Below are 14,450 nucleotides of genomic sequence, written 5' to 3'. Positions count from 1 at the left end.
ACCAGATACTACTATTAACCCTAATGAACATTTCTAAAAGATTTCTGAAAAGAAAACTTTGGAGACTTGTTTAAATAAAATAATCTTTCTTCTTTTGTGAAGATAAGACAATTTAAATGTTTGTTGCTTGCTTTTTTTTGATTTTGCAACTTTCATTGTGATGAAATAGACTAAAATTCCAAGATAAAGGTTTTACATTCTTTTCATGGAGTGAAACCAATTGAAACAACTTGAAAATACAGATCTATCTGTAAAATAAGTAGAGGTGGCTATGTATAGATGAAAAAGATAAAGGCCTCACAACTCTTAAGGTTCCCTCTAGAAATAAGTTAAGAAAAGTATTATCCAAACAAAATCATCTGAGATGTAAAAAGTTTTGCCAAGTTAAAACTTATGGCAATTTTGACTGTTGTCAAAATTATTTTAGGAGTTTTCCTTTATTATGTCAAGCCATAAGATGATGATGTACAGTACAATTCAGTCAGTGTTCAGTGGTTGCCAAGTGCTGACCGATGCTTTTGATACACTACTTAGAAAAATCCTTATAAAAAGTTTTAATTGGCATATATTTTAGCTTTTGTTATCCTGATTAACATTTTAAATAAAATTCATCTGTTTTGATGCAATTTTATCTTTATAAGCATAAAATTAAGTTATAAAATTGAATTTGTTCTAGTGGATACCCATGTGAACTTTGACCTATTGACCCAGAAATTTTGCAAGTACCTCACTGATAACAAGAAAGACTTAAGTTTAAAATTTGAGCTTTTTTTGACCCAGTAGTTTTTCTTGACAAACAACTGCTCTATTATTTTTGCATAATAAAATGCTCATTTCAGTTAAGTATTAAGTATATGAGAGTATAATCAGAATTTCTGATGGCATTTCAATAGTTTTATATATATATTCTTAAAGTATTTACTATCAAATAAGGAATTTTACAAATATGAACTATATTATAAATTATAAAAAGAAAATTTATTTAAAAAAAATAAAAAATCAATCTTACAAATGTTTTTGCTTTCTTAGAATATTTTCTCTCATTATATTTTTTACATTCTTCTGTAATTATTGCTTTTTAACTTAAAACTGTGTATGTATATATAGTAAAAGTTTGATATAACAGACCTCATGTTATTAAGGACAGCTGATGTCAGTCTGACCAAAAATATAGGAAAATTATAAGAAAACTTATACACTGTTACAGACTCCTGCTACTACAGACTATTTTTCAAGTCCTGCAAACCACTATCCTTTTGTAATTATAGACTTTATAGTCACCATTTTATTTATTTTGTCATAGTTGTCATTTTATTTATTTCCAAAAAATAAATACAAAAATAATATAAAATTCATTTTTTAGTCATTTTTTGGTGTAGATTTTCACATTACATTTAGTTTTTGTTTTGTTTTCTGATTGATTGTTTTTGTTCACTTTGGTTTCATTTTCTCTACGCACAAGGATCCTTGGATTTGTTGTGTAAAGTAAAGTCTTGGATCATAAAAGAAAACAAACTTTAGATTTAGCACAAAAAATAGATGTAATTTATCAGATTGAAGATGAAAAATCTCAAGCTGAAGTTTAGTAATGTCACCGAGTAAGCAGACAATTTCAGACATTTGGAGAGCAAGCATAAAACTACAACAGGGTTTTTGTAAATACAACAGTGTTACTACAAAAGTAAAAGGTAGTTTGTTATACTAGCCCTGTTATATAATTTAGAGTGCATAATAGAGTAAAATTTTAAATTAAGAAAAATACAGTAGTAGTAGCTTTTTCTACACTTTGTGTAGCAAACACTTTAATTATACAGTCATTTTTCATGTATGCAATTTTGATGCAGGTTGGCATCAATGATAGAATGATTACAAATAAATGTCTCTAATATCACAAAAGTACAAGCCTGATAATATATTCAATTGTGATGAAACTGGATTATTTTACACCCAACAAAAACCATGCCTCTCTAAGGCAGCTGAAGTAAAGGAGGAAAACAAACAAAAGAAACTGCTATTATGTACTAATATGACAGGTAGCAAAAAACAAAATTGCTTATTATTGGTCATAGCAAAAACCCATAGGTATTTAAAAACATATGACTTTTTCCTATACTGTACAAGAGCAACAAAACATTGGAAGACTCAGACTTTGTTTCATGAATGAACAAGTTAATATTACTATATACCAGCGTTTCTCAAAGTGGGCGATAACGCCCCCTTGTGGGCAGTGAGTAAATCTAGAGGGGTGCTGGAGGCAGGGTACTGAACGGTGATCAAAGGTAAAAGTTCACTTTCCTCTGTCAAACGGATAAGAGGAAACATTGCATTTAATGGTTTCCAGATGTCGAGAACAATGTACGGTAAGGGCACAAAGTGTGAGATTCATAGAAAAGTTTTCCTAAGAATATTTCCAATCCTTTCTCACATGGGGGGCATTGGGTATAACTTTATGGAACAAAGGGGGCGGTGGATCGAAAAAGTTTGAGAATCACTGCTATATACAGTAGAATTTCCTTATATTTGTGGTAACAGATCCACCGAAATGAGGTAAAAATATATTGAATGACACCTGGACCTGGAGAAAACATCCACAAACTGCAGATATTTTCTCCAGGTTTGTTATCAAGTTTCATTCTAATGTGATTCTACTGTATAGTAAAATGGACTTACTGATATAACAGACAAGTCCACTACAATGAGTAGTCATGATAAAACAGATTTTCATTATAATGGACAATTTCTTCAGTGTGGTGGTCCATTATATCAAACTTTTATTACCTAAACATACAACACATACAATATATACATAATATACCAGAATCAGTATAATACAGATATGTTGTTAAAACATAATGCTATTTCATTAATTTTTGAATATTGTACATGAACCTTGCATTACAACTCAACTGATTTTTAGAATCCTATTTTAGAGTTTAATGCAAAATTGAGATTGCATTCCTGGAAAAGTTTTTAAGGCTACATTTTACAAAGGAGCTACATATATAATATTTTGTGATGGAATACCTAGCTATTGTACAAAAAAATCATGAATTGTGTTGACTTAGCTCTAAGAAAATTACATATGACGACAAAAATGTTTTATTTTGAGTAACATGCAGTTCTTCATTTACACTCCGCCATTAAGGCATATGTTCATTCTGAAAGATTGGATATAAATGCCTGTCATATCATAGTTACAACACAAAATTTAGATCTGTTGTTCAGGGAATATTATATGTTTATTAATTATAGTTTGACATATGCTAAAACTAAATATTGTTAAATGTGATCAAAAGATCTATTTTTATTTTTTAACACATTGTAAAAAATACAAATAATAAAGTCTTATACAAATAAAAATATTCTTGTAGTCTTCCTTGTCATTCTTTTCACAATCACAGGAAACTTAAAGAATGGCAAAAATATCTTATTGTTATTTCAGCCACTTTTTCTTTTATTTTCTCTACTGGAATGAAAAGAAATCAGTCATGTTCAAAAATGTTTATGTAATAATAATCCAATATTAAAGTAATTAATAACTGTAATAATTAACTATTTCATACATATATTTTTTATTTCTATTATATTAATTTAATTCATAGTAACTACAGTTAAACCTCAGGTTTCAGACAATTTGGTTTATGAACAAAATTTTGAACTCTTTTTTGCCTTGTTGCTGAACAAGCTACTCAGCAGAGCTGGCCACCAATGGTCAACTCCCTATACTTCTTATGTTAAAGAAAGTCAACGGCCTGACCAATCAATGAGGGGACTACCAATTCATAAGTTAGTGGTGCCTAGATCGCTTTGCATCAAGATACAAATCATCATTGACATTGCTATGTAAATTACATTTTAACACATGTGCAAAAGATACTATTTCCATTTTTCAATATGTGCCACAGTTGAATTTAAATCAAGTTAATTAATAAAAACCACATTAATTGACATTCACATAATATAAATAGCATTCAAGGATTTGTGTTTAAAGGTGCTGAAGTTAAATTAAATGACAAAAATTTATTAATATAATATTAATATTTATTAATACTAGATAGCCAGTTAATTAAAACTAAAAATAATAATTAAACTTTAAAAACTGGAATTAAAAATAAAATTAAAATTGAAGTCAAATCAATTGAAACATAATATTTTGGAAAGTGTGGATAAAGTATTTGTTGTCTATCTTGATTTGGTTATATTTCATGCAGGCAGTCAGAGTTGAGTCTTTGTGTATAGCATTTTGTAGTGTTGGTTTTGGTTGGCAGTGACGTAACATTTTGCTTTTAATATATACAGTATATATAGATAAAATAATATTACATACATCATTTAAAGTCGTCTACGTGGACGTTATTTATTAATAGGACCTTGTACTGGTGTATTGGCACAGTAATGATGATTTGTAAACGGATATTGCTACTACAGGTGATAAAATAAAGAAATTTTACTGAATTAACTCTCATTACTGTGCCAATACACCAGTACAAGGTCCTATTAATAAATAACGTCCACGTAGACGACTTTAAATGATAATAAATTGTAAGGACAGTAAGGCTTTTCTAATTAAATATTACATACAGTTTAATATTATATTGCTTTACAGGCATTTTTATGCATGAAATACACCTAAAAAGATAAAAAAGTTTTGTTTTGAGGGGTCAGGAATGGATTAATCCATTTTATATTGTTTCTTATGAAAAATTTATTTTGGTTTTAGAACAAATCAATTTTTGAACAAGTTTTAGCAATGAATTAAGTTTGAAAACTGAGGTTTGACTATTATATTTAGTAACTAATATAATTAGATGTTAAATCTTGCTATAGATTAAAACATTTGTTATTATTTTATTTTAGATTATTTTTTGTTGGTGCACGTCAAGGACATCTTCCTCGTGCCTTAGCAATGATTAATATTAATCATGTCACACCTACACCAAGCCTTATTTTTTTAGTAAGTAAAATTCCTTCATTCTGTCACTGAATACAGGCATTCTTAAATAAGTATGCATTTATATATTATGTTATACTGTTTTGAGACTAAAAACAGTAACAAAAAAGACATAGAAACTTTATACGTGGGCAAACTAAACCTGTGTATCTGATAATTTCATTAATATACTTGATGTATATTAATGAAATTAACTATATTAATTCAAGAATAGCTATATTAATGAAAATATGACTTGTGTTTTTATCACTATGAGCTATGATCAGTTCTGATGCACTGATTTATAGATTTGTAAGAATTACTCTATCTCACTATAGCTTGGATTTTTGGTTTCTTAGAACTTTATTTGGAATATACATTATGTGCATATTTGGAAACAAAGTTTGTATAGTTGAAAAATTTCATTATTATAATTACTTTTTCATCACACAAATAATTTAATATATTTAAGGTTTTCAGTTATATACATATATAAGTAAATTGTTTTATTTTCAGGGAATATTGACACTAGCATATTTATCAACTACACAAGTTTATGTTTTGATAACATATACATCTTTTGTGGAATCTGCATTTATTACAGTGTCAGTAGCAGGCATGCTGAAATTAAGATTTTCTAATCCAGATATGCAACGTCCAATAAAAGTAAGATAAAAAAATTTTTATGAATTTAAACTTATCAACTTTAATTTGCAATTTCTCATAAAGACAATAAATTTATTTTAATATTTTCAGGTAAACATTTTAATCCCAGTTATATTTCTTCTGGTATGTATGTTTCTGGTGGTATTACCATTCTACGTTAGTCCATTGGAAACAGGTGTCGGAATTGGAATCACATTAACTGGAATTCCTGTTTACTTTCTTGGAATTTATTGGAAAAACAAACCACCTTTTCTTCAAAAGCTTTTAGGTATGTTTGTAATGTGAATTAATTTTAATTTTTTCAAAAACATTACCAACTAATGAAATAATTTTTAATGATTGAATATTGAACATTATTTAATTAATGAATTAATTGAATAAATCAAATTAATTATTGAATTAATGAAACTATTGCTGAATTAATTAAGTTACAAATTAAGAATTGATTGCTATAAACAAATTTTATAATGATGATTTGTTATAATATAATTTATAAATTATTTCTGAATGGCATAATTTTCATTAGTGAATTCATTAATCTAGGAAAATATGCTATTAAAGATAATTGTCATTTTATGATATAAAATCAGTTTATTAAATTTAATAAATATGAAATGAGGATTCTGGAACTGAATATGAATCTAGAACTCTCACATAGGCCTACTAACTAAGAATTCTAAGAATATTCATGGAATATTTTATCAAAAGGATTTGATAAAAATCTAATATCTTAAATACTAAACTTTAATAAATTATGCATATCTAATTAGTGGTATACTTATTAGTTGTATCCAAATTTATTATACAAGTCAATTTTAGGTTTCCTTAATAATCTAGCAGCTTTTCATAAAAATAAGGGGAATTACAAGGAACCTATTGCCTACTTGACTTTGATTTGAAATTTAGTTGTTATTATTATTACAAGAATCCAATGATAATATTCTAATATAAATTTAATAAGTAATGTCAAAAAGATGTGGCAGGATTCTGAGATTTAGCATCTCAGATTTGATTTTCCAAAATTTGCCTTGTTAGATTTTAAATCACCAGAATCAGTTGATCACTTTTAATTTTAATAGCTGTTATGCTTATCAAATATGAAGGAAGATAAAATAACTGTACTTAAACTATAAAAGAAATCATTGATCAGAAAACAAAGTAGTAATAAATTATACCATGTTGAGATGAAAGAACACATTAGTTCCAATGAACTGAAGAGCAATGCCAACAGAAGCATAAACTTCTAGTAGATTTATGCATGCCAATAAGATCTATGGAGAGATATGAAGTAAAAAGTGATATGCAAGCAGGATTTGACTTGAGTGGACAGATACTAATTCTACTAAACAGCATATGTATTAGGGGCAGCTCATTTACAAACACTTTGTTTTAGGTACATAAGCAATACCTAATGCCAAGTCTTGAGAAAACAAAAATGATTGTGACATGTTCTCAGCAGAATACTGAGTCAAACGTTATTTGAGTTAACAAGTGTGCATTCATGAGTGAGGCATATTTTTCAAATGTTAATCTAAGTCTCCATTGGCCACTACTAATGAATTTAGCACTGATCCAAGTATTGCTACTGCATCATATCACAATTATCACTGCACTCATACACAATGGTTAATAGTATACATCCCATTGGCAATGAAAGCCTCGATACTGAGAAATAGTGATGATAAAAAAAATATGCTATTAGATGGTGGTGTAAGGAATTAATACAATTTTCAAAAAGAAAAAGATTTGGATTTAAGAGAAAAGTTAAGAGAAGCTTATATTAATAAAAGAAGAGAATATAAGAATTTAATAAAGATAAAAAAAGAGGAAAGTTGGAAAAAATATGTTGATATACAAAGTAAAGGTGACCCATATAAAATAACATGTGAGAAGGTAAAAATTAAACAAATATTACAAGCATATAAAATTAATAATAGATACTTTATAGATTGGTATGAAGTTTCTAACTATATGTTAGATATATTATTTCCTGATGATGACATTATTAATGATACATATGAACAAAAACAATTGCGACATATAGCAAGGGAATATAATGATAGTGATACTGACTTAACTAAAGATGATATTGAAAGAGTATTATATGCAATAAATAATACGTAGATTTATTGAAGAATGATTGTCATGCATTATATAGCGATTCTGAGTCTTTATGGTTAATACAATTATTTTTTTTACTTTAAAGTGGAATGGATAATGCAATGGAAACAACATCTTCTGGCAAACCAGAGGATGTTGTTTCTGTTGTATTATTTCATGTATATGAGAATTCTGTTATGAGAATATTTTTTTAAAATTAAATACAGTTGGCCAAGGTTTTAAAATATTTACTTTAAGAAAAGTGTATTGCCAAAGAATATGGGATATTGCCAAACATAGAAAATTGCAGAAAACTATTTGAATTTTTACAAATAGTTCATTGAAAATTTTTGAATTATCAAAAATTCAACTATGATGTATTGTCAAAATTTTCATTGAAAGATAAAATTTAAAAAGAAATACTTATACTTGTGTGTTAAATTGATTAATGAAACAGTGAAGAATATGATTATCTAGCATTGTATTTTTCTAATATTTTCTAATTAGTTGATTTGTTCAACTTTAATAATTCAGCTTTATTTATCTGTATATGAAATGTTTTTGTATTTTTAATTATTGTGGATTAAAAATAATGATAAATTATATGTAAATACTTACTATTAATAATAATTAAAATTCTGTTTATTAATCAGTCTATAATAAATAACAATATAATGTGTTTAATTATTTTAATTTACTGTGTATTTAGTTCTCTCTGATATATTTATTTATTAATCTTACACTGTAAAATTTTTGAGTTCTTAGGGTGTAAAAATGGTATTGTATTAGAGTTTTTATATAAAATTCTTTCATATATATATATATTTTTAAATTTATATTTATTTTTTATCAATTACAAGATAATTTTACTAGAAGTACTCAGAAATTGATGCTCAGTATACCTCAAGATGACTATTCAGATTAATGAACAAATAAACTGAAGAATTATAAAGCCCTTACAGTGTTATTGGACAACTTCAGAAAGAAGTAGGACAAATGAAGTGTTTGAATATTAGCAGTTTTCTACTGCTAAATTTTTATTGTACTTCTATCAATCATTTTTCAACTTTATAAAATACAAATCAAAATATAGCTGAAAAAATAATTTTATAAACATTTCATATGATATTTATGAATGCTGTAAATTCTGGTATTTTGAATCTGTGTGTGGAAATGTTTAGACTTTCATATAATATTTTTTCGGTATAGATCCATTATTCTATATTTTAATTAGTTATTAATGCAAACTTTTAAATTTGTCATAAATTTTTATGTGATGTATTTAAAATTAGTATGAATGTTAATAATTAATCTGTATTATTTCGCTTCAAAACAAATATCTTATTTTTGTCAAATATTTTTATCTATTTTGCTAACAGAACGTAAACAAATTGGTTGATGAAAAGTTAACTATTAAAATTGACGGAAGGATGAAAGTATTTGTCAAAAATATTTATTTTGTTGAATTTGATGGTTAATTGCGCACATCTATCATATTTTAAATCTCTCATATAGTTCATTAAAATATTAGAAGTTATAAAATACTCTTATACACTAATATTTATTTTACATTTAATATATATTATATATAAAATTTATTTCTCTCTATATTTAATCAATAAGTTTTAAACTTCTAATATTTTGAAAGGAGTTATAGTTTTAATGCATATGTTAAATCAATAAAATAATAAATTAAAATTAAAAACTAAATTATTTTGAAATATGTTATATAATAAGGAAAATATTCAATGCTATCAATAAGTTCATTCATTCAAAATATTTGAAATTTTATAATTATTTATCAAAACTAGAATTATGAGCACTTTTTGTGATAATTTTTGTGATATTTTGAATTTCTTTTTATATTACTATTTTCAAGAAATATAAATTTTGCTAATTTTATTGATTTTACGTAACTATATATACACATGCTCTTATTTTTATTACACTTAAACCTGTTTTTGGTGTGGTCTTTTTTTGTGCGATTTTTTGTGTGCAGTATATGAATTTCAATCAAATTGGTATACCGCACAAAAATAATTGCACAAAAACACATTGCACATATAAAAAATCACACAAAAAAAGACTGCACAAAAACAGGTTTGAGTGTATATAATTATAATCTGTATGTAATTATATGATAATTATAACTATTTCTTAGCAACATATCATAAAGTATAAATATCCTTCACATGCATAACTCAACATGTTACTGGATATACATATCCAAAGTTGCTTCTCTGTAACAAAAGTGTTTTTACTCCAAATAATAATTATCAAGCAAGTTTTAATTTTATGAAATAAATCACAAATAATATTTCTTTGAAGAGTTTTTTTTTTCCCTTTGTAGTCTTAAGCTATTTCTAATTTGTTATACTTAACTTACATGGATTTAATAAAAGCATCATACTTTTTAACAACAACAATCTTCATAAAATTTTAATTAAAGTACAAAATTTGAGATTCCAGATCATTCTAAAATATTAAAATTTGTCATCTAGTTTTATGAAATAATCAATAAAATTTATTTATTTTAAAATATTTTGAACTAGTTAAATTTATTTATTTAAATGATTATCACGCTATAATGTGATATGTAAAGATTTTATTGAGAAATCTTTAAGACCTTACGATGACTTGGTGTTGAATGTGACACTAATGTATATTTACCTAATATAATAATAGTTATTGTGGAAATTAATCTAAATTATATTATACAATAGATTCTGCTTATTGTAATCACTTTAATGACATCAGTTTAAACTAAATGAATCCTAATCTGAGTGAGTTCACCAAAAAATTATAGAAACTTCACTTATTGTTATTATTGTATTTTAACTTGTAAATTTTGGGATCTACTAATTTTGATATTATTAGTCATTATTACATTATCATCATTAAGCTGAGAATAGTGTATTTAGAAGACATCTTTTCTAATGAAACTGTAATGAAAAATTATTTATCTTGTAAATTTTTATGCTTTTAATTTTATGTAGATTATCAAAATATTTAGTAGTATTTAAGATACAATGCAAATGTGTTTAGATTTTAAAAAGTTTAGATTAATAAATATTCAAATAAACTGTCATATGTAACAGCTTTATTAAGAAAAGTCACTTTTCTGTAGTTACCTGAATTTTATATAAAATAAAAATTATTGTTTTCTTCTGTTAGAACAATAATACAACAATTTTTATTAATTGAAAGAACAATTTTCTCTGGATTTCACTGAAAGCTTTGAAGATTTAAATTATTAAAGATAAATTTTCAAAAATAAATAAATTGTTTTTATTAACTCTGAGTACAAGCAAAATAATTTAAGTAATCATTGATCAAATGAATTTCTGTTTATACCATTTTCCAGTTTTAAGTAAAAGTCAACTTTTTTAAGTGATGCAGCATTTGACAATGAAAGTTCTATTTTTAAATTAAATTTAGTTATATTTTTCTTATAATTACCTGCTATGTTATACATAAGCAAACAATTTCTTTCAAATGGTTTGAAGTTTATATTTCAGTTATATTGTATTGTTTTACATGTTTAACAAAAACACAAGCTGATATCTTATATAAACTGAAAGTGTCAGAATTTGGAGAAAATTTGATTTTACATAATTTAAAATATTTCATTATGCAATCACATATAATTCAAAAAGAAATAAGAATCAATAGATTTTAAATATAATAAGTACTAAAACTCTGAAAACACTATTCATAGTGGGTCTGCCATGCCCACCATGGATTTATGGTGGGCATGGAAAAGAATTAAAAAAAAAATATTTTAAAGTATACTCTTTCCTTTATTTTACAGTATGTAACATTGTGTATAATTTTAATTGTAATAAAAAATATATAATTATACAGTCTTTTTAAAACTAAGAGATTTTCAGTTTGTATATTTTCCACTGTAATACTTTTGCTGTATGAAAAATATAATTATATACAATTGTATAACATTTTTATTCCTTTCATTACTGCCATCTTCTAGAATAAAGTAATTTAGTTGAAAATATAATGTAGCTAAACATATTTTAAAACCACTTTATTCTGTTTTCTATTGTAATGATATAAAAATGTTTACACATGAATATTTAATTAAAAATTTAGACTATGAAAAGAGGAAAAATATTTTTCTTAGATGTAAAGCATACTTTTAGAATTATATTTCCTATTTTTAAGACAACAACTAAATAAAAACAAAATTACAAATACTTTATAATTTTAGTATATTTTAATGTATTGTATATATAACAATTAGCATTAAAAATTCATGGATGCACTAACATTAACCGGGACCAGTCTGCTTTTTATACTTTACATTATTATTATTTCTCGTAAAAGACACTCTGATGATTCTTCAATGATTCAATAATTTTTCGCTTTTATTTAAAGCTGTTACAATCCTAAAATCTTCAGCTAATCTTGTATCTATGGAAGACAATTTAAATCAAAATTACATTTTTCCAATTTAATTTCTAAAACAAAAGTAATATTTAAGGCTTATTTTACTAGCAATTAAATATTCTCATTTCCTGTTCTAGATATGGTTAATGAACATGAAAATTTTACAACAATTTCACTAAGTTAATTTATTAAAAAATCTAAAAAAGAATAACTACTTACAATAAAATAAAATTTTCCTTGTTTAAAAATTAAAGGGACCAATAATGCCAATATTACTTATTATTAAAATATCCTTTCAAAGTACACTATGAAAATCTTGAATTAGGAAAACTAACTGTAGTTACTTTGTTAATTAGGATTAATATTTAAAATTCTATATACAATCAAAGTTTAATTATCAAATGAAACATCATTATATAAAATTTTCAATGTAGGTGATATTTGCAAATTATCTATCTACATAGGTCCATACTAGTATTTTTTTTAATGATTATAACGTTTAAATTCTCACACAATTCTATTAAAAATAATAATTTCAAATTAAGAATAATAATAATTTCATATCTAGAAGCATTTATAATGAACTTTAAGGACCATTACATAACAAATACAGTTTTCATAAATATTTATATATTGCATATATTGCAAGATTATATTTAATGTAGCAGAAAAATTCATGGTTATGTTTTAAACTATGTAATTGTAAATTTTGGCAGGATAGGAAATTATAATATATTCTTTAATTTTTATTTGTTAATGGTATTTTAAATATTTATTAAATATATTTTATTATTAGAATTTATCAGATTTCAAGTGTAGTTTTTATTGCTTATTGATTTATATTTCATAAATCAATAAATAATAATAATCATTTAAATGAATTTAATGTGTCTAAAATATGGAATCCAATTTGTTAAAATTAACACTTGCAACAGTTTTAAAAAATTAAAATAAATTAAGCACTGTTCATTTAATAGAATTATTCTGAAAAGAAATATTTTATAATGGTTTATGAATTATAAAATAATGTAAGTTAAAAGAAATTATAACATAATATCATTTAAAATTAGCTTTATGTGTAACTCATGAAAGTTGATTTAAAATGTTCTATTTTTTAATAGAACATTTTAAATCAACTTTCATGAGTTACACATATAACATATCATTTAAAATTAGCTTTAATTTCTTTTAACTTACATTATTTTGGTGTGGTGATAGTTTTCAAAATAAAAATCTTTGAAAAACAAAATTAGAAGTTTGAAATAAGCTGCTATAAAACATCGTTTCTAAGGTAAAGTAATTTTAACTGCAGTCTAAGAGAAGGTTGGATTCTTAATCATAAGAGCTGTTAATTACAACAACATTACATATTGCAGATTAATTTGTAATATAGGAATATTACAGATGGGTTGTTTATAATTTTATTATGTGTTTAAGTTCTGTTTATATATTATCAGACATATTTAATAACTACTTAAAATATGTGTATGCATGAAATGGATCTTTCTTTTTGTCTTGTGTTTATAAAATATTTTTACAGCTATATTTTATATGTAAATGGAAGGAATAAATAGATTATTTAAACAATGTGTGTTTGTTTATCTTTCATCAGAACAAAAAGTGTGCTATCTTCGGGGAAAAAAATGCAACAATAAAAGTTAGCCTTCGTTCTCTAATAATTTGATTAAACTTTAAAAATTATATCGTGTTACAAAGAGGTATAGCAGTAAAATATTAACACACAATAAATTTTTAAAATACTTCGAATACGTTTTTTTTTTTTTTTTTTTTTAATGACAGCGTTTGTCGATCAATTTCAATCGATTATTCTTTGACCAAATTAAAATTTTTGAGGACGTTCATATAAATAAACTCGTAATTTCGTTCATCTCCATTAATTAAAAATGTTTCGGTATGGAATTTTCAATGCGCAAATTTCATTGCTGCCTTGAAACTTCCTTCTGTACGTCAAGAAATTGTGCTTTTCATTGGTGCGAATAATGTTCGCCAGGGAGAAATTCCAGTCCAATTTGGCAAAAGAAGTCACTGTCAACGCAATATTCACTCAGTTTTTAAGTTTACGTTAGCGGCGCGCTTTCTGTGTGTTAAGCTTAACAGTAGATCATCAGATCTTTGGAATTGGAGAACTACTATAAAAAGTTCTTGATTTGTAGGAATGCGTCATGACGTGTCTGCGAATTGTTATGCTCAAACTAAGCACGTGGTTTCAAAACAGTTCATTTTAATGTAGGAATCTTAATGTTTATAAACTAACTTCGAGACAAAAGTATTTCGGGGCCCGTTTCCCACCCGGCTGCCCCATTGTGGCCTGGCTGAATCCATAATGGGT

The 14,450-nt window shown here is 25.3% G+C and overlaps 2 protein-coding genes across 2 annotated transcripts in view; one reads left to right on the top strand and one right to left on the bottom strand.

Annotated features, from left to right (window-relative positions):
• Window positions 1-9,282, top strand: part of LOC136983195 (Y+L amino acid transporter 2-like) — a 35,231-nt gene extending 25,949 nt beyond the window's left edge. Inside the window, exons 7-10 of the mRNA XM_067279868.1 lie at window positions 4,858-4,954; window positions 5,447-5,596; window positions 5,687-5,864; window positions 8,557-9,282. Of these exons, the coding sequence (XP_067135969.1) occupies window positions 4,858-4,954; window positions 5,447-5,596; window positions 5,687-5,864; window positions 8,557-8,621 (490 nt within the window). The 3' untranslated portion in view covers window positions 8,622-9,282. The remainder of the gene's footprint in view (window positions 1-4,857; window positions 4,955-5,446; window positions 5,597-5,686; window positions 5,865-8,556) is intronic.
• LOC136983196 (coiled-coil domain-containing protein 112-like) overlaps window positions 1-14,450 on the bottom strand; it is a 372,297-nt gene that overhangs the window by 929 nt on the left and 356,918 nt on the right. The window lies entirely within an intron of this gene.

This window comes from Centruroides vittatus, unplaced genomic scaffold (assembly GCF_030686945.1).
Source record: "Centruroides vittatus isolate TY-2023 unplaced genomic scaffold, ASM3068694v2 contig_878, whole genome shotgun sequence".
Taxonomy (NCBI): domain Eukaryota; kingdom Metazoa; phylum Arthropoda; class Arachnida; order Scorpiones; family Buthidae; genus Centruroides; species Centruroides vittatus.
Note: the sequence above shows the minus strand (reverse complement) of the source record. Positions and strands in the feature narration are given on the sequence as shown.